Source organism: Pseudonaja textilis, chromosome 16, assembly GCF_049901715.1.
Source record: "Pseudonaja textilis isolate UNSWEBS1 chromosome 16, rPseTex1.2, whole genome shotgun sequence".
NCBI lineage: Eukaryota > Metazoa > Chordata > Lepidosauria > Squamata > Elapidae > Pseudonaja > Pseudonaja textilis.
Window position 1 is genome coordinate 2,946,995 of NC_142005.1, and position 23,055 is coordinate 2,970,049.

General features: G+C 57.8%; 1 protein-coding gene across 2 annotated transcripts; it reads right to left on the minus strand.

The window, feature by feature from the left end:
* Nucleotides 1-207: 207 nt before the first annotated feature.
* Nucleotides 208-22,695, minus strand: BCAN (brevican). Of its 2 annotated transcripts, none has more exons than XM_087914123.1 (13): nt 22,623-22,695; nt 15,969-16,070; nt 15,181-15,573; nt 13,403-13,577; nt 12,280-12,407; nt 11,733-12,026; nt 10,211-10,525; nt 6,937-7,812; nt 3,608-3,715; nt 3,076-3,234; nt 2,034-2,116; nt 1,344-1,488; nt 208-837 (listed from the first exon to the last, which is right to left on the minus strand). In XM_087914123.1, exons 2-13 carry the CDS (start codon nt 16,057-16,059, stop codon nt 644-646), a joined length of 2,961 nt encoding a protein of 986 aa, XP_087770249.1. In that variant the 5' UTR covers nt 16,060-16,070; nt 22,623-22,695; the 3' UTR covers nt 208-643. The 2 variants fall into 2 exon arrangements, with proteins under 2 accessions (XP_087770249.1, XP_087770250.1); XM_087914124.1 differs by lacking the exon at nt 22,623-22,695 and adding an exon at nt 16,669-16,698.
* Between the last annotated feature and the right edge of the window lie 360 nt (nt 22,696-23,055).

Here is a 23,055-nt window from a genome sequence, read left to right on the forward strand (position 1 = left end):
GCTTGGTGGGTGGGAGGCATCCCAGGGACAGGGTCCCATCAGATGGGCAGCTGGAGCAGGAGGCTCCTCACCACTCGCCCTATTTGGGGCGTGTGTGTGTGTGTGTGTGTGTGTGTGTGTGCACAAAGCTCTTGGGAGTAGTTAGCTGTAAGAGGAGCAGGGCAGCCCCCAAGTGAGGTGGGAGAAAGAAGGACACCCTTTAAAAGGTAAGTTAAAAGAACCGTTTAGTTATTAGATTATCTTTATATGTACACATATAATAATGTAAAAAAAAAAAAATGAATAAGAGCAAAAGGCATCACATTCTCCTCCCTCTGTGCTAGATCATGAATCTTAGAAGCCTCTTTGAGTTTGTCCTGTGGTTTTTGGGGGGAGAATTCGGAAGAGGAGGGCAAAGCACCCCCCTGACACACACGGTCCCCTTTCTCCCCTCCCTCCCTGCTGCCAAGGAGCCCCCCCCCGCCTCGTACTTCTAGAACCTCTTGGTTCCCATGGCAACGGGTCTCGGCATTCGGGAGCCCCTTCCCCCGACGCCCCTGGCCCAGCCTGCTCCGGCACCCCAGGCTCCATCCCTCCCCCCCCCCCCAGAGATGCCCCCAGCTGTCCAAAGTTCCCAGGGCCCTCGGGCAGAGGCTGCTGGCCTCTAGGACTCTGGGGGGCTGCAGGCAAATTGTGGCCGCTGCCACTGGCCGTTCTCCTGGCAGCGAATGAGAGGCCAGCGGTGCTGAACGAAGCCTTCGGGGCACCAGTACCGGAGGACGGAGTTGACTTCGTAACGCTGCTTTGGTCGGCCAAAGATCTGCGCATCGGCCACTTTGGGGGGGGAGCTGCAAGAGACTGGGAGGAAAGTCCAAGGGTCAGTTGGGTCCCCTGCCCAACAGCTGGTGGGGGGGTGAGGGGGAATGCCTAGCAGGGTGTCTTTGGGGGCAGCTGGAGGGGAGGCTGGCATCGGGCCAGAAGTGCCCAATTGCCCTGAACAGTGTCCAAAGCAGGCTCAGCCGTAGGGGGGGGACGACAAGGCCCAGCGTAGCTGAAGGACCCCTTTGCCACACGCAGGAGACCCTGGGCTTCTGTCCAGGCAAACATCGTCCCACTCTTCCGACGCCCAAAGGGTGGGCCAGGGGTCAACCCTCTTGGCTGAGCCTAGTGTCTGGATCAGGGACCCCCAAGCAGGATCCTCCGTGCCAAGCAAGCAAGGTAGGTTCACCCCCCACCCCCAAAGCCTCTTCCGGCCTGTGGCAAAAGGTGAGCTTAGGTGCCCGGCCCGAATTCTTTGCCTTTAGCTGAAGTCTTTCAAAGGGGTCTGGCCTTGGGGAGGGGGCTTCCTCCCCTCGGATACTCACTCAGCCCCATCTTGCAGGTGAAGGGCAGATGGTAGCCACAGGGCAGGTCGCTCCACTTCCCATCCTTTTGCCCGGACAGGCCGACGCAGTTCTCTCCGTAGAGAAAGTGGCTGTCAGGCTGCCCGTCCTGCCAGTTCTCGTACAGCTTCCAGAGCAGGCAGGGAAAGAGAGAGAGAGAGAGAGGTCAACACTCAGGTCTGGGCTGCTCCTGCGGGCAAGGCTGGCAAAGGGGCGAGGGCAGGACACTCAGCTCACGCAGGGAGGGAGGGAGGGAGGGAGGGACTTTCCCTGGGCTGCACCGCCCTGGGACCTCATCCCCTGTGGGGGGAAGCCATTTTCCTTAAACCCTGCAGCTTTCTGCCCCGAGTGGCCTGGAAAGGACAGGCAGCGTCCGTGGGCAGGGCAGGGCTGTTATGAGGAGCCGGCCTTTTGGCTCGGTCTGCTAGTCAACACGGAGGATAATAAGGAGCCCGCCTGGGATGGGACACCACAGGCAGAAACCTCCTCCGGGGGTTAAGACCGTACCAGTTGCGGAGGCACCCCAGCCCCTCCCACTTGGGAGACACCCCTCCCACGGGATTCCCCTCCTTTCCGAGGGCTCCCAGATGCTGCAGGTGCTTCTTTGGCAGGACCGAGTTCCACAGAGTGGTCCCCTTTCCAGAGTTCGAGGCCTTTCCGAGCGGCACTTACCAGAGGGCTCCCGTCAGACCACTGGAAGTCCCCTTCTATCGTGCGGTCATTCAGGCCAATCCACTGGTATTCTCTGTACTGACCTGGAAAGGGAGGAAGGGAGCCCTCAGCAATGGGGGAAGCGTCCTTCACCCCCCTGGCTCTGGCCCCGGACAAGGGGAGGGCGCTGGCATCCCTCCTGGGGACCCCTGGATCCCCCCACCCTTTCCCACTGCACAGGCCAGGAAGGTGCGGAGGAAGAACCCAGGGCCCAGCAAGGGCTGCTGGCACAGGTTCTGTGCTCTCCCAGCCAGTCTAGGGGAATTGGATAGTTACTTAGGAATTGTGAGCTGTCCCCTTAAAGGAAGGCATCATGGTAAATGTAGTTAAGGTATCCTGGGAAATGTAGTCCATGTGACCACATCTGTAATCCTGATTGGTCACTAAATTGACCCTCGAAGGGTTGGGGAAGTTTTCCCCATTCTTGCCTGAACTCACGAACTCATGGCAGCTGCTTTCTATCGCTACGAGATGGGTTAGGCGATCACCATCTTTTACTACAAGGCAGATATGCAAAGGATTGGTCATCAAAGAAGACCTTCGTCACAAATGTGAGTTATGAGGATACCTGACGAACCAATAAATGTACTTTGTTATGGACGTCTTGTTGAGTTTATCTATCTGCATCTGCCCAGCTTATAAATCCAACTCTGAACAAGATACAGAAAAGTAAAAGATGGTGATCTCCTGATCCATCTCGTAGCGATAGAAAGAAGCTGCCGTGAGTTCGTGAGTTCAGGCAAGAATGAGGAAAAGTCCCCCAACCCCTCGAGGGTCAGTTCAGTGACTAATCAGGATTACAGATGTGACGTGAACTACATTTCCCAGGATACCTTTAACTACATTTACCATGATGCCTTCCCTTAAAGGGACAGCTCATAATTCCTAAGTAACTACCCAATTCCCACAGACTGGCTGGGACAGAACAGGTTCGCTCAGGCAGCCCCGAGAGCCGGACAATCCCCACCAGCCCTGAAGCTCCCAACTGATCCAAGCCCCCTACTGCTGAGGAAGCTGTGCTCCTCCGGAGACAGGATGTTGGCCAAGTGCCCCCCGTGCTCCCTGCACCGCGTCTCGGCATCTTCCCAGCTCCTCCGGGCAGAAAAGTGCTTGTAGCAGAATCCTTGGAAGGCATCCCAGCCGGGCTGGCACTTCCTCAGGCCTGGAGAGAGAAAGAGAAGCCAGGATGAGTCCGGAGGCCTCCGATGTCGGTGGAAGGACGTTGGTCTGGAGAGGAGGAGGAACGGCCAGCCGGGGTTGCCATGAACAGGGCCTAGAATCGCACGGGAGGCCCCTCTTGCACCGCACCCCCAGGGAGGGCGGCTGGGAGGGGAAAACAAGAAGTTGCTGCCGTTGGGTGGTCTGTGACGCGATCCCCCTCCCCCTTTCTGGGGGCTTCCTTTCTGGACGTCTCCCCTCCCCTCTGGTTCACTTAGGGGCATCGGCTGCTACTCGGCCCCAAGACCAGCCCAGTCCCTGCACCTCCTGGCCAGCGGCCCTGTGGCTCTGGCCCTCTCAGGGCCCCGTTTACTCACTGACGTCGCAGGCGTCCCCTCCGTATCCCGGGAGGCAGAGGCAGCCTGGGCGCCCCCTTTCTTCTGTGCAAGTCCCTCCGTTCCTGCAGGGGTTTGGCATGCAGGTGTCTGAAAGCAGATGGGCGAGGGAGGGGGGGTCACCGCAGGTGGCTTTGCCCCCTCCCTTTGCCCAGCAGGTGAAGCTCAATCCCAGTGAGACCGTTTGGACGCACTGGGCCGGAAGGGGGACAAGCGGCGTATCAGGAGGGGATCCAAAGGGGCAGAGAAACAGTCCAGATAGGATGACTCTAAGATGGCTGAGTTCACACGATCCCCACACTTCTACACCGAGGCACGATGGGCTGTGAAATATCCAGGTATCTGATAAAGCGGGGGGGGTCTCCAACCTTGGCCACTTTAAGACTTCCGGACTTCAACTCCCAGCATTGGCTGAGGAACTCTGGGAGTTGAAGTCCACAAGTTGCCAAGGTTGGAGACCCCTGAGACAAAGCAAGTCCCATTTCTGTGTGATGGCCGTCCGTGTTCAAGCGAGAGGCTTAGCCGGCTGGTTCCTGAAGGGACACCTTTTCTGAGCTCGAGCAATTGAGCGGAACCACCAATCAGGGGTTCCTGCAACCCTTTAAGCCACAACGTATCGAAGGCAAAAGGAAAGCTGAGCCACCTTCCCACCTGACCGCCGAGACTGGGGGGATGGCAGTGGATCCTGTGCAGATGCGTGGTGCAAATGCAGCTGTGTTACCTGGAGTGTTTTTCTGACAGGTGAAATGGAAAGCCAGTTTGCCAACCAATTGCAACTGATTAGCCAAGAGGAGCCAAGGAGGTAGAAGTTAGTTCCCGGGAGGTCCCAGTTGCTGGGGAGGGAGAGCAACAGCACCCTGGCTGCCTCAAGGGGACTCACCTTGATCAGCTCCAGCCCAGGTGTCTCCAGCCAGGCTCTGTGGGGGCTGTTTGCTTCCTTTTGCAGACTTCACCCCCCCACCCCTCCCTCGCCTCTGTCTGCTCCCCAGTCAGCAAGGAGAGGCAGGAAACTCGGCAAGAGGCTGAGGAGGGAAAGGGGCGGGGGGAGAACGCTGCAAAAATGCTGAATGCCTCAGCCTGGGATACGCAGGTGGAGGGCTGGGCTGGTCACCCCTTGAAAGGTGTGTGGCAGGTCAACACCCCTGTTGGGCAGTGTTAGGCGGTTCCACGGGTGCCTGTGCAGAAACGCCTGCCTTTCATCTCTCAGAGGATTTTATTCCATTTCCCCCTCTCCCTGCCCCCCCCGTCCCTCCCAGGTGACCCCGTCTCCCCAGAACAAGCACCCTCACGGGGAGGGACTGAAAGGGACAAACAGCCTCAGACCAAGTCTTGGAGCTGGAGCTGGTCACAGTCCAAGAAATGCAAAAGGCCCAGCGGCTCCATCTCCCCACTGGCTGCCCTGACGCTGGTTCTGCCAGCGTCGGGCTGTCAAGCGGGGCCGGCAGCCGCGTCAGGCCGGATCCAGTGACCTAAAGGGCCTTGCACACCTCAGCTGAGCCTGCCTCGTAAGGCAACCCAAGGACGTTGTCATCCCTTTGGCTCACTAGAAGAAAAGCAAACGCAGAATGAAAAGGGGGGGGGGCATTAATTCAACAAAACCGGACCTCCGGAAAAACGAAAACACGGGCGGAAGATTGCCCTACCCACAAAGTTATTCCTCTAGTTTTCTGCAGGCCAGGGAATTCGCGATGGAGCCGCTTTAATCTGTGTCACTGCTGCGGGGCGGCCCCCCTGGGCACAGCTCTGCTGCTGGTCCCACCACCCTAAATTTCTCATGTGGAAACCGCACTGTGTGGTTTTCCAGACTCCTCTAGTTGGCAAAGGGGTGGCCCGATGCAACGGCTCCGTCTTTCTCTCATCGGCCAATTTCTCTTGTGTTTACTTGCCAAGCATTCTGAAATTTGAGTGGGAAGGAAGGAAGGAAGGAAGGAAGGAAGGAAGGAAGGAAGGAAGGAAGGAAGGAAGGAAGGAAGGAAGGAAGGAAGGGAAGGAAGGAAGGGAGGGAGGGAGGGAGGGATAATACAGGCATCCCTGCCTGTTGACTTTGGCATGGCACAGGCTGATGGAGAATACAGTCTGTTCTTGAGGAGGAGCCCATCCTTCTAATGTTGGGCTGGGGGCAGCATGGAAAGGGGTGGAGGGAGGGCAGCCGGGGCCAGGCCTTCCATCTCTGCTCTGCCATCAAGCCGAGTGGCTTCTTGGGCTACGGAGACACCCCGTTTCCTAGTTGCCTTGGAAAAGAGGCAAGATAAAAAGGTAGCTAAATCAAAAAATGGACAACCCATTTCCCATGGCTGGTGCTGCACTCGTTTGGCCAGAGAGAGAGAGAGAGAGAGAGAGAGAGAGAGAGAGAGAGAGAGAGAGAAAGCGATGCCAGGCAACAGGGCCTGCATGGATGGCAGGGACCGGGAGGGCTTCTCCTGCCTTCGGATCCTGCCCTGGGATCTGAAAACATTTTCAGCCTCCGAAACTCCCCCAATTTCTCTCCACATTTCGCCTCTTTTGGTCACAAAACAAAACACTTCTTAAGGACCCGATTTGGAACCGCTGCTTTTCTGGCCTCCTGCTGCTACCTTCCAAGGCTATTTCACCCTCTCGGTGGAAGTGACAAATGTCTGCCCAACTAGAGATCTTCTGAGCAGTGCAGTGATCTCCCCAGCCACACCAAGGGGAAGTTGGGGGCCCTTTCCCAGATCCCCAGGGGACCCTGCAGGCCTCCCCACACCTTCTTCTGCCCTCCCCTCCCCCACCGGATTTCGAACCCTGGCCACTGTTTCTTCCTCCATTTGATAGAGAAGTTATTTTGGATCCCAGTGCTGAGCCTGATGACCTCGGGGGGTCCCTTTTAGCTCTAATGGGGCTCCAGCGATTCCCCGAACTCAGAAGGGAAAGCTCGTTAATGCAGGAAAGAAGAAAGAACAGGAGGGAAAGAAGTAAAGAAAGACAGAGACAGTTACAGACACCCAGACACTTTTCTTCTAGAAAGCTTTTAATATCTTCTTTCTCGTTCAAATTAGTCTCCTTCCTGGCCCGTTTTTCACGGAGACCCTGGTTAAAACACTTCATAGAAGTAGGAGAGACTTAGAGCAGGCGCTCTGTGGGGGGGGGTTGTGTCTGTGGGCAACACTTGTGCTTCTCTGGCTCCTTTGCCTTCCCCAGTCCTGGAAGTGAGCAGGGAGGAAGAGGAAGAGGAGGAGGGGGAGGAGGAGAGACACAGGAAAGTGCAGCCTGAAAAGAGAGGCGGGCTCAGTGTGGCAGGACAGCCAAAAGAGTGGCCAAGGATGCCAAGGCTAGGGAGCCCAAAGGGTTACCTGACACGCTGCCAGATGCTCCCAGGCTGGCCCTTTCAGTGGGCGGAACGGGCCGAGAGTGGGTAGTAGTCAAGGAGACCTCCAGGAATGGGGTGCTGAAGAAGTCCAAGCCCAGAGAGCCTCCGGTGGGGAGAGCCTCCTGGGGTCCTGGGGGCCCTTCTTCGTCCACCGCTGGCACCGCTGTCCTCAGAGCTGGCTCCTGCTGCTCCTCCTCCGATGCTTCAGCCCGCAGCTCCTCCTTGGTTGGCTCAGGCTCCCCTCCGAAGCCAGCAGAGGCCTCCGAGGCAGCCTCGCCCTCATCCGGAGGACCGGAGACCCCGGCTGGTGGGGGCCAGGAGGCGCCCGAGTGGTCCCCGCTCTCTTCAGACGAGCCGGCTGGCGTCGTGCTCAGGGATGGGAGCAGCAGGGGGACCCAGGGGGTCCCTGGGAAAGCGGCCATCCCTGGAGGCTCTGCTCCTGCCTCTCGGGGAGGCCCAGAAACGGGGCTGCTTTCGACTCGCCCGGCCGGAGATGTTCCTGCGCCAGCTTCCGTGGGGGGACTGGAAGTGTGGCTGGCACCGTGGCTCCTTTCCGAGGCGGCCTCTGAGGGAGGCACAGAGGGACCTCCGTGGACTCCGCTCCCTGGGCTGTCGGAGAAGCCGGCTGCAGCCTCGGAAGGTGAGGGCTCTACAGGGCTGTGGAGAGTGTGGGCCTCCTTCTCCTCCTTCTCCTCCCTGGGCTGGATCCCCACTGCCTCTCCATCCGCAGGCTCCCCTTCCTGGGGAGCTGCCTCCACGATCTCTGGCTCGCCTTCCTCCCTCTGCGGCCCTTGGTCCAGGGGCTGGGCCTCCTGGGTGCTGGGCACCTCCTCCGCCCTGGCCTCCACCATCTCTCGCACTGAAAAGCCAAAGGAAACGGGTGAGGGAGAGAAGCAGCGCCCACCCCACCCCACCCCCGCATCCACAAAGCAAACGGGCAGCACAGCTTCGTTTCCCGCAACAAGACGCAGCTTCTGGGGCCTCCGTCTTTGTACAGGTGGGCAGGGTCAAACGTCCGTGCCTCTTGGGCCAAATTCTAATCAATTTGCAATTAATTCATCCAACATCAACCGCCAGATATTAATCGGCAGTTCCTATCAATCTGCTCTCCGATATCCAGGCAAATTAGAGGAATCTGGTGGGTGTGGAGTTGCTCGGTCAAGGACCATGAGTCTCTTTTCACACACAGGCACACACACACCCAAATACACCCCGTGCCCCATCAGGCATTGCCCTGTGCTGAAAAGTTTGGCCCTTTCTGGTTAACAACCGGTGTGTGTGTGCGTGTGTGTGTGTTGGTGGTGGAAGAGGCTGTGTGTGGCAAAGAACTCCAGGAACAGGCGTGGGATCCAGCGGGGGAAGAAGACGCAGCCATGCTCCTCTGCCCCCTTGCCAGCCCACAGCCTGTGAACAGGGTGGCTTCCCCACTGCCTGGGTGGGTGCCTGGTTAGGCTTCCTCGCTCTGCTCCCCAAAACACACGAGTGCTCAGGAAACGTGCAACGTGAGCTGGCCGGAGAGAGGGGGCTCAGCTGGGCCAGGAGGAGGCAACTGGGGGAGGGGACTGTGGCCAATTGTCCCATGAAGGGCAGTTCTGTCCCCCTCGCCTCTCTTTTCTGGCTAAAGAAGGCCTCCCTCCGATCATAGTCTATATACCCGGACTATCGGTATTCCCACATGCCGACATGAACCTTCGGGTGGAAGCTGTGGATTGTTTTGATTTTGGAGAAAACTGAAAGGGCTACATCCAAGGATGGTTCGACAGGAAACAGAGGCAAAGGAGGTGATCCTAAAACCCACAAAAATTGCTTGCTTCCCCTCTGCCCCCACAGAACGGAGGGATTGGAGAAAAATAGATCTCAGTGCTATAAGCGGATTGTGTGGCATCTCCACGGCTCTCAGCTCGGGGCTGCTGGCACAGTCCCGTCGCTTTCAAGTCGTAGAAGAGCACACAGCTTACTCTCTTGCAATCCCTTTCTCCAATCTCTCTTCTCGGAAAGGGAAGAAAGAAAGAAACATTCACAGGTTAGGCAGAATTCAATGTACTGACTGCAATGGAGATCATGTGGCTGAAGAATGCGGCAAAGGTCATAAATGGTTGTAAATTGGTATGAGGTTATTTTTTCAGCACCATTGCAACTTGGAGTGGTCACTGAATAAATGGTTGGTAAGACTGTCTACTAATTGACCTCACTCCTTTCCTAAGAAGTCTGTAGGGGGTGTGCATAAGTGCACCAACGTGCCCACCCTCCTTGTCCTATTGTTTCTTATTCGTAACTATGTTTTTACTTCTACCTATTATCTTGTAAGCAATTGACAAACCAAATAAAATAAAATAAAATAAAAAATGAAGGACCACTTGCATAGAAATCGGCCACTGGCGGGAACTAAAGTTCCAGGCGGTAGAAAGAAAGTGAAATCTACAACATGGCAAACAAGGGAATGGCTCTTGAGGCATTTCAAAGAATTTTTGAAGAATCGGGAGAGAAACTTATAACAAATTTAGCAGCGATAACTTCTGCACCTGTAAATGTATTTTTGAAAAAAAAAAAATTATAAAGAGAAGAAATGAAAAAATGTTAGACAACAATACGGAAGAATTTATGGATAGACAGGATGAAGAGAGGATACAAACTGTAACTGATCGGGAAATACGGGAACGTAAAGAAATTGAGGATTACAAAATAGCGAAGACTATCAGGGTAGAAATACGAACGACAAACCAAGAGAGGAAGAAAGACCTGGGCTGGGACTTCTTTTGGGACTTACAAAGGCGTGTTTTTAAAACCCCAAGAAATATTTGAGAGGGAAGAAAGTAAATGGGAATGGAAATTCCATCCTACTACAGTAACTTCGTGAATCAAAGACGAACATTGTCAGAAGCAAAAGAAAGAATATAAAGTTGACTTGTTTGACCTAAGATATAGTAAGGAAAAGAATAAATAAAGTTCTGGAAACCCTTTATAGACTTTTTGCTGACATCTGAACAAAAATGAGGATTTTTGGATTTGTGAATGGCCAAGGGGGAGAGGGTTCTGGGAAGAAATGAATCGTGTACGTAATTAATTCCATTAGGGGCGGGGTCTTATTCATTTGCCAGTATTTGTTGCAAAGAGTATTGGGAGTTGCTCCTTTAAATATCCTTTTTTTTTTCCTGCCTCCTTTTGTTTCCTGATTTCAGTTTGTGTTACCTTTTAACTCATCTTTAAGTATTTTTTTTTAAGATGCCCCCCCTCCCCGCCCTCCCCCCCCCACCTACCAGGCCCATGTTGCCTGGCACAGCTGCCGCCTCCTTCCTCCCCCTCTTCTCCGCTCCGCCCGTCACAACCGCCTGGGCCAGCCTCCACGGGCTCTGCGGTGGCCGCCTCCTCCGAGGCTTCGCTTGGCTCCTCTGGCACCCCAAGGGGGTCCTGGAAGAGGGGCACAGAGTAAATGGCCCCCCTGGACTCCTTGGCCCCCTCCGGCTCTCCCTCCAACAGCTGCAGTTCCTCCATCTCCTGGGTCACCGTTGTGATCTCCTGGCTGCTTCTCTCGGCCTCCGGGAGGGGCGGTTCCCGGGAGGGGCTGGTCTGCCCTGCAGCAGGAAGAGAAGCAGGCGTTACTGGACCCGGAAGAGCGATCTGGGCAGGCGGGCCGGCAGCCGGTGTGGTCGCTTGATGGGGAATCTGTCCTCGTCCACAACCACAACCTGTCGAGAAACGCAAGAGCTGGCTCTGGCCTCCAGTGACCTTTGGGAGGAGGAGGAGCAAGAAGGAGGGGAGCCCCGGCCCTTTTGGGGGCCCCCTCCCACTCGTGTCCCTCCCGGGATGTCAAAGGTAAGAGAGCCGGGAGGGCTGGGCTACCAAGGGGCTTCCAGGCAGCTGGTCCTCCCCCCCAGATGTTACTTGTGGGAAGCCGTGGCTGGCCTGGCCACCGGAGGGAACCAGGGCCGCCCACTGCCAAGTGGGTCTCTTCTGCCGGGCGCAGGGGTGAGCTGCTACAGGTTCGCCCAGCTTCTGGTTGGAGAACCACCAAATCCCATCCCTGGCTGGCCCCTCCTACCCCTCCCAGGAGTCTCCACGCGGCCCCGTTTTGGATGCAAGTGCAGGGCCCACGCGGAGGCCAGAAACCGAGGCCCTGGAAGGCTGGAAACTGGCCTGTCCCCAGTCTCCGGGGGGCCTCCAGAGCCCAGGGAAGGCCCTTCCCATCCTCCCCGAGGCTTGAGGAAAGCCTCCAGACCCTGGGGAAGGTGAAAATGCCCCCCCACCCCAGCTAGGCCATGCCCACCACCCCAGCAACTGGGCAGAGAACCCATTGCTGACATCTTTGAAGGCCACCCCTGGCCAGATGTGGTGAAGATGACCACTAGGCCCGCAAGTGGAATGCACAGCCCGTGTCCTGAGCCACCCATCCTATCCAGCGGAGGATATCGGAGCCTTTCGAGGGGAGGACAGGGAGGCGCCTGCTGGCTCTGGAAGGCCTTGGCTCATAAGGGCCATTCAACAGCGGCACATCATGTCCTGGCTGGGAGGAGGGTGAACAAGCCCCTTCCTGGCCTCCAGCTCCACTCACTGAGCTTCTCTTGGCCGCTCAGAAGCCTGGCCGGTTGTGTGCATTTGTACTGCAACTTTTTCCCAGAAAGATCCTGAGGAAAAGGACTGACGGCACTGCAAGAAACGCAGCTGCTCCTAAGAGCCCAGGCAGCTAAACCTTCCTCCTCCTCTTTTTCCTGGCAGGAGGCAAATGAAGGCGAAAGCTGCTCAGTGGAGCCCTGAACCCCCACCAGGAAGATCCCTGCTCACCTCGGAAGCAGAACACGTCGAACTTGCTCTGGGGGTCTGGGAATCCCGTCTGGTTGCGGAAGGCGAAGAGGGTTTTGACTCCCGGCATGTTCCCTCCGCACTTCTCGCGGGGCGTCACAATTGGGTAGCGCACACTGCCGTCGGCCAGCCAGCCTGGGTTGCAGTGGTCCAGCCCTTGGTTCCAGGCTGCATAGAGCTGGCCTGTCGTGGCCATTTCCAGCCCGAGTTTTTCACAGGCCGCTTGGGCCTCCTCCCAGGTGAATTTCCCTGGAGAACTTTCCACAAACAGGTCCCCTGAAGGCAGAAATTGCAGCGGCTCATAAAAGAGAAAAACACCAACATATTTTATTTATTCGAATACCGACCACACCGGGCGTTCTTTGGAATCAGTTTGGCTTTAAAAAAAAATCAGAAAAATGGAATTTCCTGGTGGGAGGCAACAGGGTGTTTCTTGTATAATGTGTCTATTCTACAGTCAATCTGATTTCCAAAGAAGATATTTTTTCAAAGTATAGCCCACAGCCCACAAAAGGGCCACAGAACTGACCATAAAGTTCTTCCGCGTAGCAGTAGACGTCGTACATGTCACCTGGGTCAACTATGCCATAATTGCGGATTCCCGGAAAGCCGTTCATGTCTCCATAGCAGGCTTCGCGAGGAGTATGGATAGGGTACCTAGAGGTGATCATAGTGTGATTACACGAGAAGGCAAGTCAGGTCTGGCTGCCTGCGGTCAGGGTGGGAAAGAACCCAAGAATGTGAAATGGAAATAAACAGGAGCGGAACCGGCCAGCTTGTGAGAGAAAATGGCAAATGGAAGTGGAACAATTCAACTCTGGTGGGCTTCTCTTCCTGCCTTGGGCAAGAGGAGCCGCGCGGCCAGAGGCCTCCATACCTGCTTCCCCCATCTTCAACCTGCCCAATTATATAGGAACTCTGCAATTTCCCCACCCCAGAGAGAGAGACAGTGTCTGTTTGAAGAAAAAAAAGAGACTGAGGAGAAAATCTATAAAGTACATTTATTACCATGCAAATAATTCAATTCAGCAAACTAGAAACGGGTCTGTTTTGCTGGTCTATGTTAAGAGGTGAGTGTATCTTTGTAACAGTGAAATCTAAAGTATTTATTTTGCCAAAGTAGTTCTAGGCCGGTATGCAGTAATACTTGGGCCCCGGTTTTTTTCCTCCAGGCATACATTGAAATGGGCTTCTAGGTGAAGAATAGAGAGGGTTTTTTTTTTTTCCCTAAGCATGGATACTAAGCCTAACCAGAGAATTAAGAACTGAAGACAAAACTTTTAAGGAAGACGACTAAGAAAAACCGAAATAAAAACGCAAACACATAAATCTCAAAAGTACAAAGGCTTCAAGCTGCCACGCTGAATATTTCTCTCCGGACAAGATAATTCTTAGGGAATTACAGCGCTGCAGCTTATCCCAGGAAAGGCGCCTTCGCTGCGGGATTGTCAAAACGTTTTTGCGTTAAAAGAAAATTGACGCCAATACCGGCGGTGCAGAGGTCAAGGTGCCTTTTACTTCCCCAACGAACCCGGCAACGAACCAGAGGAACGGCAGCCCTCCGCCTCGGTCCACGGGCTTCCGGGCCGGTGCCTTCCCGGGCCTGGTTCCCCGACACCCCCCCGACCCCCGCTCCGGCCGCGCCCCCTTACCTGACGGTCTGGTCGGCGAGCCAGCCGGCGTCGCACTGCTCGTAGCCGCTGCGGTAGGCGGCGTGGAGCTGCTCCGGGGTGGCGATGGCCGCCCCGATCCGGGCGCAGGCCGCCTGAGCCTGGGGAAAGGTGTAGGCGTAGCGGGAGGAGCCTCCCCGGTAGTGGAAGACGACCCCTGCACGGCGAGAGGAGGAGGAGGAGGAGGAGGAGGGGGCTGCAGAGCTGGGTGGCGCCGGGCCCCGCAAGCGCTTGGCCGCCCGCCTCTCGCCGGCCCCGGCTCCTGCCTGGCCTCTCCCGGGGCTTCTCCGACGGTGGTGGCTCGGCTCTCTCGGGCAGGAGGGGGCCTCGGAGCCCACCTTGGCGGGGGAGGCGGCCCGAGCGCCTTTCTCTCGGAGGGGGCGGAGGGCAGCCGCCTGCAAGCCTGGCTAGTCATTCCCAGGACCGTTGCAACTCCGAGGGTCACTTTCCTAACCCCCGACCCCCGCCCTCCCGTCCTCAGCTGTCCGGGAGCTTCACTGCAGGGCTTCCTGCCCCCTCCCCCAACGATGCCCCGTGGGACGCTCACTCTGAGCTCTCTCTCTCTCTCTCTCTCTCTCTCTCTCTCTCTCCTGGGGATTTGCTCCCAGCTTCTTTCCTTCTTTCCTTTTCTTCCTTTCTCTTTTTCTCTCTTTCTTTCCTTCTTTTTCCTCTCTCTCCCTCTTCCCCCCACACCCACACAAACTACAGCTGTCCTTAATATAGGAAACGTCAAAAGCTCTGAAGAGCAAGGGTGGGTCCCCTTTTTGTGGCATTCATTGCTAACCTGGGAATCTCCACAAGGCTGGGTCCTCTTGGGGCCTTTGTAGGATCTTAATGTCGTTATGGCCTCTAGGTTTGCTTTGCTTTACCAACTAATTTTGAAGGTTGACAGCTTTGAACTAGTAGGGGGAAAGGATCTTCATTGAAAGAAATAGATCCTTCTATCCTAAAATGAGAATTTTGCTTCATGGAATGAAAGAAAGGAACGTAGAACATAGGATAATAATCGTGGAGGTCTTTGAATTCAACCTTCTACCATTCTGACCAAACGGCTGTCCAGCCTCTTCCTGAAACCCCCCAGTGTTGGGGCAGTCACAACTTCTGGAGGAGAACTATTCCACTGGTTGGTCGCTCTTACCATTAGGAAATTAGTTCTAGGTTGGCTTCTCTCCTTGGTTAGTTTCCAACCATTGTTTCTTGCCTTGCCTTTTGGGGGCCCCTTCAAGTATTGGAGCCCTTCAAATACTGGAAGCGTGCTATCCTGTCACCCCCATGTCAATTATTTCCTTTTCTAGACTAGACACACCCAACACCTGCAAGCCCTGTTCAAGTTTTAGCCTTCTTCAAGGAAATGGTTGCTAATGCTTGCTAGTCCACCACTCAGAATAGGGGGATCATAAATTGAATCAAGCAGAAATAAATAATGTAAATACATAGTAGATATATACCGGTAGTAGTTTGAGAAAAAACTGCTCGGACCATAGCAAGGAGGTAGTCAAATGAGAGATTTTAAGAACCTGGAGATCTGCGTGAAAAGAATTTAAGCCACGAATGTGAAGCTACAGCTGAGATCTCCATGAAGTGATTCCACTGGGTGGCATATTGCAGATTATGGATTAGGTTACATTTCAAACAAGATTCCCAACTGAATCGGCTGTGAAAGCTTGGTGTCCGAGCAGTTTGAACTCTCACCAGAAATAAGGACGGGCATGCAATCCAGCCTCCGAGAGAGAGGCCTGCGTGGGCTGGGAATCTCTTACCCTTCACCTTCACTTCCAGGAAATCCTGCCCATCCTCAATCCCGTGCTGAGCATCACAGCGATACAGTCCGGAGTCGTTGGACTGCAGCTCGCTCAGGACCAGGGTGGCGTCCGTGGGCGAGTCGGGGTAGAAGGGCAGGAAGACTCGGTTGCGGTAGATTTCGCTGACTTTGACCTTCAGGCCCCGGGCCACCAGGATCTCGGTCTCTTTGCCATTGGCGTGGAAGGTCCATTTGACGCGGAGGGTGCCCCGAACCCCATGGCGGCTGGCCGTTCCAGCAGTGGGCAGTGGCCGCAGGTAGGTGATGTGGCAGGGGATGGTCAGGCTGCCCGACAGGACGGCTCGTACGGGCGGATACTTGGAAATGGAGACCTGCAGAGCTTTGAGGTCATCTGAGGGGAGAAAGGGGGGGGGGGCGTCACCTGAAGAACTGGCAGGGACTGAATGGGTCTTTTGGGGGGGGGGTTCTTTCTCCTTGCAGCTGCTCTTCCCCCCCTTTCTTTGACTTGCAAACTGAGGCAATGACTGACAATGGCATCTCTGGAGGGTCTCCTGGCCCTGGATGAGATGGACAATGTTGTATGTCAACCGTTCCACCGGTTTCCGCCAGCATCACTTGCAGGAGCTCCAGAGAGGTGACAGGGGGCCCGGGGGAGTCATGGGGGCCATCACCCACCTCCCCCTTTTCTCCGAAGGGCAAAAGGCGGAAGAGTCGGGGCCTGCCTTCTGCTTGGCCCGACCCGCCCAGCCACGGCTTCTGCCCCACCAGGCCTCATGGCCACGTTACCTGTGCTCTCCCGGGCAAAGTGGAAGGAGGCCCCCAGGGACACCAGCTGGGCCAAGGCAGCGCAGAGCAAGAGGTCTCGGCAGTGGGCCATCCTGGTCCTGCCTGCAGAGAGGCAGGGAACTGGGGTTAGAGGGAGGGAGGGAGGGAGGGAAGGCTTAAGCCGTGGAAGGAAGAACACGAACCAGAGGGGACGCCTGCAGAACGGGGCTAGATCCGAAGGCCCAGGAGACCCAAACGCCTGCAAGGGGGATTGACTGGCAGTCGGACAAGCATCCGGGTCTTTCCTGCGCTGGATTGTTCCCCACCAAGACCTGGAGTAGATCCCCATAGCAAAGGAATCAGCTGGGGACTGGCCTTGAACTTGAGAAACACCCCCCACCTACCCCCACCCCCCATGGAAAGGATGTTTTCCAGGTGGACCCATTCCGGCCGCTTTGCTGCCTTGGCCCCAAACGCCTCCAGCTTCTCTGGCTCCATCGCGCCAAGGAAACAGCTTGCGGGGTGGTGGGGTGAGTTTTAAGGTAGGTGCTCAGAAGGCGCTTGGGGGGCGGGGGGGGGAGACTGGGAAAAAGAGGCTCCCCGGAGAGCACAATCTGGAAAGCGCGAGAGCGCCACCTGCTGGCCCTTAACGGAGAAGGACAAGGTAGAAGAGATCCGACCGAACGGCCTTTGCGGAAGAAAACGTTGCTAGGTGTTATACCTTCGCGCCACGTCGTCGGTGTAAACGTCACCGTGAAAGTATACCACAAAGTATGGTGTCGAGGAAGCTTGTCGGTCTCTGCCAGGGAGGAAGAAGAGCCGCTTAGTGCTGGCAACTTTCACCCAGGGCACCCCCACCCGACCGCTGCCTTCTATCTCCACGTAAAACATGCCCAGCCCTCGCAGGGAGACTGAAGGGCAGCAGCTCCCAGAGCCCAGAGCTTCTGCCTCGGACTCTCTTCCTCTCTCTCTTCCCCGCTTTCCTTCTCCCCTCGCCTCCCCCCCCCGCCCCCCCACTCCTGGGTCCATCTAACTGAGTTTGGTTTGGAAAGAAGAGACGAGGGAGAAGCTGCAGGAGGCTTTTGCCCCCCTCTCGTATTGTGAAGGGGGGAGGGGTGTCCAGCCGGTCCAGAGCGATGGAAACCTAGATGGAAGAGTTGGTTATACACTTTGGACAGATACTTTGGCAGGAGAGAGAGAAAAAAAATCCCCTCCTGGCAGATATAAAACACTGATCAGGTGGGCCTTGTTCCAAAGAGATCAAACTGTGGATGAAGAAGAGCAGCAATGCCCCTTGGATACGAGAGGGCTCCCAACCCTTTTATTCTGGATTCCAAGAATTGAATAGGACTGGAAATCATGCGGAATTCCTCCACAATGGAAACGGCAGTTAACTCTGGGAACACATATCCATCAGGATTCAGACTTCTCAGGTGAAGACTGGACAATGGGTTTGTGCTGTCCCAGCCAGTCGATGGGAATTGGATAGTTACTTAGGAATTATGAGCTGTCCCCTTAGGGGAAGGTAGTTAAAGGTATACTGGGAAATGTAGTCCAGGCCACGTGGCCACATCTGTAATCCCGATGGGTCACTAATTTGACCCTTGAGAGGTTGGGGGAGTTTGCCTCACTTTTGCCTGAACTCCCTAACTCATGGCAGCTGCTTTCTATCGCTACGAGATGGGTTAGGAGATGACCATCTTTTACTACAAGGCAGATATGCAAAGGATTGGTCATCAAAGAAGACCTTCATCACAAATGTGAGTTATGAGGATACCTGATGAACCAATAAATGTACTTTGTTATGGACGTCTTGTTGAGTTTATCTATCTGCATCGGCCCAGCTTCAAATCCACCTCTGTGCAGATGCAGGCAAATGGGAGGAAACTGGGAGGGCGCAGCTACAGGGGAGAGACGGGGACCGAGAATCCCGGGCCGGGGAGGGAGCTTTTGGTCCAACCCGCCGCTCAGGGCAGGAGCCTTGGACTGTCCCAGGCAAGTGGGGTGAGAGAAAGGAGTCAAAACAGGGAGGACATCTTGACCGCTGCGGTCAGTCGGGGTCCGCAGGAAGAGCTGCTCCAAGCAAAGGCTGAGCGTCCTCCGGGCGGGTGGATCCTGCAGCCGGGGGTGCCTTTTAGACCGGATAGGCCGCTTCCAGCTCTGGGACTTCTTGGACGCGGGTTCCGCCAAAGGCCCCCTGCCAAAGCGGGGCTCGGAAAGCGGGCAGGAGCTGCCTCCTCTGCAGCCTTCCCCTCGGCTGTACGTGGCCACCCCTGGGCCGGGCTCTGAGGCGGCGGCGGCGGCCCAGGCGGCAGCTGGCAGGAGGCAAGGCGAGGAAGCCCTTGGCCGGCCCTGCTTTCCAAGGGGCCGCTGACCTTTCTCGCCTCACTGAAGCGACTCCTCCAGGATTTATGGAGGCGGCTCCGGTCTGGCTCCTCGCAAGGTGCGTCAGAGAGGCGGGGGAGGGCGAGGCTTTGGCCCCCAGAAGCGGTGAAGCCAACCAGCCTGGGCCTCCAACGACCGTCGCCGGGCTTTTGCTTCTTGGGTCTCCCTCCACCTTCTCCGGGTGGCCGCAGCAGCCGCGCACCGGACCTTCAGCTCTCCTCGGAGGGCGCGCCGGGTCGGTCCTCGCCCCCCAGGATCGGGGCATCGCGCGCGGGTCCCCGTCCGGCTCCGAAGGCGCGCGGGAAGCGGAGAGCCCAGGCGGAAGAAGCGCCCGAAGAGGAGGCGCTCGCTCCGGCAGCCCCCGGCCCTCAAGGGGACTCGGGCGGAGCGGGACGGAAGCCCCCGGTCTTCCCCAGCGTTGTGTGCGGGTGCCCGGAGCCCGTCCGGTCCGGGGCGGCTGAGCCCGAGAGCGGCGCTTGCAGGCTCCGCCGGGACGCGCCACCCTTGTCGCCCGCAAAGGTTTCGCCTGCCACGGAGTTTGGCCAACCGCTTGGGACGGCCGCGGGGGACGGGGGGGACACGACTCCTTCCTGAAGGGGGAAGTTGAAGCCGTCGCCCTCGGGGCAAAGCGGGGGCAAGAGCGGCGTCCCTCCCGGCTTCTTCTAGCCGGGCGCCTGGAGAGGGAGAAGCGGCGCCCCCCCCCCGCCCGACTCCCGTCGGCCCGGAGGTGCCCCCGCCCTGGGCCTCGGCCTCCGAGTGGGAGGCTGGCAGCCCCGGCCCCGCGTCCCGGACCCCGCTGCCCGCCTTGCAAGAGGAGAGGCCGGGCGAGGCGAAAGCGCGTCTCCGCGTCGGGCGGGAGCGAGACTTCGGGCAGCTGCGGCGTCTGTCCAAAGTTTTGCGCGCAGCTTCCTCTGCAGACGCTGCCTGGTTCACTCGCTCTGGCTCGCCCTTTCTCTCTCACACACGCACACGCACACGCGATGCTAAGGGTGGAGCGGCGAGGAAATCAATGCTGGCAAAGGCCCGGGTCGGTTGGGGAAGTAAGCAGTTTCTAAAGCGGTAAGATCAGTCGTAAAATGAGAAAGGCTGCCTTGCCAAGCCAACCCCCTCCCCCCCCCGCCCCCAACCAGAATCCGTTCCTTGACTCCAAGGTCCGTGCCGGGCTACGCTTCCTTTTCCTAACGTCCAGCTGAAATCCCGACGGATAATTAGGGTTAGTTTTTTTCTTCCTGAAGTTCATCTTCCACCATTTCCAGGGTCTCGGGGGCAACTTAAGGGGGCCTAAGGCTGCGGATAGTCCCCAGGGCGGAGGGAGAGGTGGGACAAAGCAGGAAAAAAACAGGCCAGGACCCCCGTTCAGGGGAAGAGAAAGCAACCTAAATCCTCCGATGTCACCCAGGAATGTGGGTGGGGGAGGGGTTGGCTGCTCTTTCAGGACCAGGCGGATGGATCCAGCCTCGGAAACGGGGAGGTGGGTGAGCTCTTGAATGGGGGCGGGGAGGGTATACAAGGGGCGCCCTGTTTTCTGGTGGGAAAAGCTGAACATGCCTGGAGGATTGTGTGTGTGTGTGCGTGCGCGCACATATCTTTCGTTCGTCCCCCCTCCCTCTCCCTTGCTGGGGTGCATTTCCTGTCTTCCTCCTTGCTTGCAGGAACGCTTGAAGAGAGTCCATTCAGTGCGCCCCGGGGGCCACTCCAGGCCAGCAGCCAGGAAGGCTGGAGCATTGCCCGGGATCTTTTCACGCCTCTGGGAAGCCCCTGGGTGGGATCCACAGCCCCCCCTTTTCTGCCACCTGCCACCCTGTTGCTGCTGCTGCTACTGCTGCTCCCGCTGGGGCTCCGGGCAGAAGCCTGTGGGCACAGGTCGGGCTTCCTTTCCTGGGCATCCTGGGGCCTTCATGGGCACGTTTACCCCCGAACTCCAAGGGGGAGTTATGCACTCGCCAAACCCACCAAGGTTGTCTGGGATTAGCCTGGCATGTCTCCTCATCCTCGGAGGTTCCTGAAAGGGACCCGTTTGGGGGTTTCACCCACAGTTTGCAGTTCCGTAAACATGGCAGATACCAAAGAGTTTGCAGGGGTCAGAAACAAAATCAGACATTAGAAGCTGCCCCCAGGTCGGGGCAGGAGATCAGGACGTCCTTTCCAGACAAGCCAGCGGGTCTCAGGGCGGGGGGCTCCTTGGAGGGGGCCATCTCCTTGGGACTCAGCAGGAACCCCAAGAAAGAAGGTCATCCCCAGCAGACCTGGTCCCAATTTTAGCCTAAAAGGGGAGTAGAATATGGAGGTGGGAAAAGCCAGCAGCGCTACTCAGACCAGCCCCCCAGGGAAGAGACAGGCGTGCCAGATTCTCCTCCTAATGTTTCCACTTGCCCCGACTTAAGAGGTTCTCCAGCAAGGATCTCCCCCCTCCTTTCCCACTGGGGGATTCCACTCCAGATCTTGTAGGTTCTGATCTGCTTCAGCGGGCAATGCCCACCATCCAAAGAAAACACCGTCCCAGCATCTCTGGTGCCATTGAAGCGGGGGGCGGGAGACACCATAATGAGTTACTTCCAGGCAACAGCAGCAGAGCGGCAGCGGCTTGGCCTGCTTGAAAGAATTTGGGGACTGAAAGGCTGGAGGGAGGGAGGGAGGGACGCAGCCTTTTGTGAAGAGGGCTCCTTCCTGCGAACAACTTTGTCCTGCCAGCAGCGAAATCCAGCCCCCGCCCCCCCGAAAGTCCTTGGCTGGCCAGCAAGACCAAGATTGGTGCCCTCTCACTGGAGAGCTGGCAGGGTTCTTTTGGGGCGGTGGCGGGAGGGGTGGGCTCCTCCTGGCTGCAGGGCTCCTTCTACCAACGGCCCTGCCTGCTCTCCCCCTCTCGAAGGGGCTCAGGAGGGGAGGGTCTGCAGATGGGCTCCTGCAGAGGCTTCTTCGCCTCCCTGTCACTGCTGGAGGCAGGCAGGTGGCCGCAGCCTTCTCCTGAAAGGGGGTCAGGCTCTGAGAGGTCAGACAAGCTTCACCTGATGGAGGTGTGGGAAGGTCTGTCGTGGCAGCCACAAAGGCTGCTCTTAGGAAGAAGGGCGAGAGCCTTTCCCTGGGACACAGGGGCCAGTTCCGGGGGGTCGGGGGCTTCTCCAAACCCTTCAGCGACAGGAGGAGAAGCAGGCTGCTGGCCCAAGAGAAGGTCCCGGAGGGAGGAGCCCACCCAGCTTCCACGCGGAAAAGTTGCGGGCTGAGTTGGTGTTTCAGGCTCATCTACAACGGGGCTAACCTTCTCCTCAGTTTCATTCATCGACACAATCAAGAGTGGAATTTCCATTTCTTGGAGAGGCACAACGGGTCCAATTCAGTTGTAGCATCCCTGGAAGCCCACAGCAGCCGAGGTCCTGAGCCTCATTCTGATGCAGCCCCCGACGGGAGCAGGGCATGAAAGAAAGCCCCCCACGACCTGCTTGGAGAGATCTATGGGATCTTCTAGTCCAGAAACCCAACGGCGACTCTATTGTCCCGCCCCCCACCCCCGCCGCTGATACTACTTGCAACCAAGAAGAGATTTTCTTTGCAAACAAGCAGATCGAAATAAAAACCAGAACGGAGGCAGGGATCACCTTCGGTTATGTCTATTGCCTGTGGGACCAAATCCCTCCCTAAAATGAAAAGCCCACCGATAAAACACTACAGGAACCGTCGGCTTCGAGCTTCCTCCAGAAAACGGGGGGAGAAGGGTTTGTCCCGAAGGGTGCTGGACAACTGGACAATTCGCCTCTTGAATGAAGGGGAGTCCCCGATGCGCCCCCTCCCGCCTTGAGAGCGGCGCCTGAGAAAGTGGCCCGTCTTCCTCCTCCTCCTCCTCCTCCGCCTGCCCGGGAGCGAAGGGAGGCCCGTCTTCAGAGGCCGAAGGACGCGGGATCCCGGACTCCGGGCCCCGGGAAGGAAAAGCCGCCCCCCGCGCCCTGCTCGGACGCTTCCCGAAGGAGCCGGCGCTGGCTGGCCCGGGGCCTTCGCCCTTGCTCGGGCTGCCCTGGCTGGGAGGGGAAGCGGGCGGGCGGGGAGGGTCCCCGGGCTCCAGCGGCTCCCCAAGAAGGCCAAGGCCCGCCCGGGGCAGCCCCGGAGCTCCGGACCGCCGCCGGCAAACCCGCTCGGGCAGAACCGCCAGCCCAGCCTCGCCGCCGCCTTAGAAGATGCTCCTCCGCCCTCGGGGCGGCCCGACCCGCCGTTCCGGCCGAGCCCGGCTGACCCCTCCCCGCCGCCTCCCCGACGGGAGCCCCGCCGGCCGCAGAGAAGCGCGGCGCCTTCGGGACTCACCAGCTCCGGCGCGGAGGAGCCGGCGGCGGCGCGCGGCCCCGGGAGAGCGGCCCTGGCGCGGCGGCGGCTGCTGCTGCGGCGGCGGGCACTGCGGTGCCGAACTGCGGCGCTGGGAGCCCGGCCGGGCAGGAGGAGCGGCGGGACGGCCGGGCGGGGGGGCAGGGCGGCCCGCCTCCCCGCCCCGCCCCCGCGCCCCGTCCGCTGGGCTGCGCCGGAGCGCCGGTGCCGGAGCCTCCCCGCTCCCTCCCCGGCTCGCCCTCTGCGGACCAGGCGCCAGTTCGGGCTGCGGCGGCGGCGGGGGTGGGGGTTGCAGGTCGAAAGCCGCCGCTCAGAGGGGCCGGCGGTGGAGAGGCAGCCCGGCAGCGAGGGGCGCCTGCAAGCAACCCGAAGGGAGCCCGGGGGCCGCTCCCAGGTCTCTCGGGAGGCCCGGCGG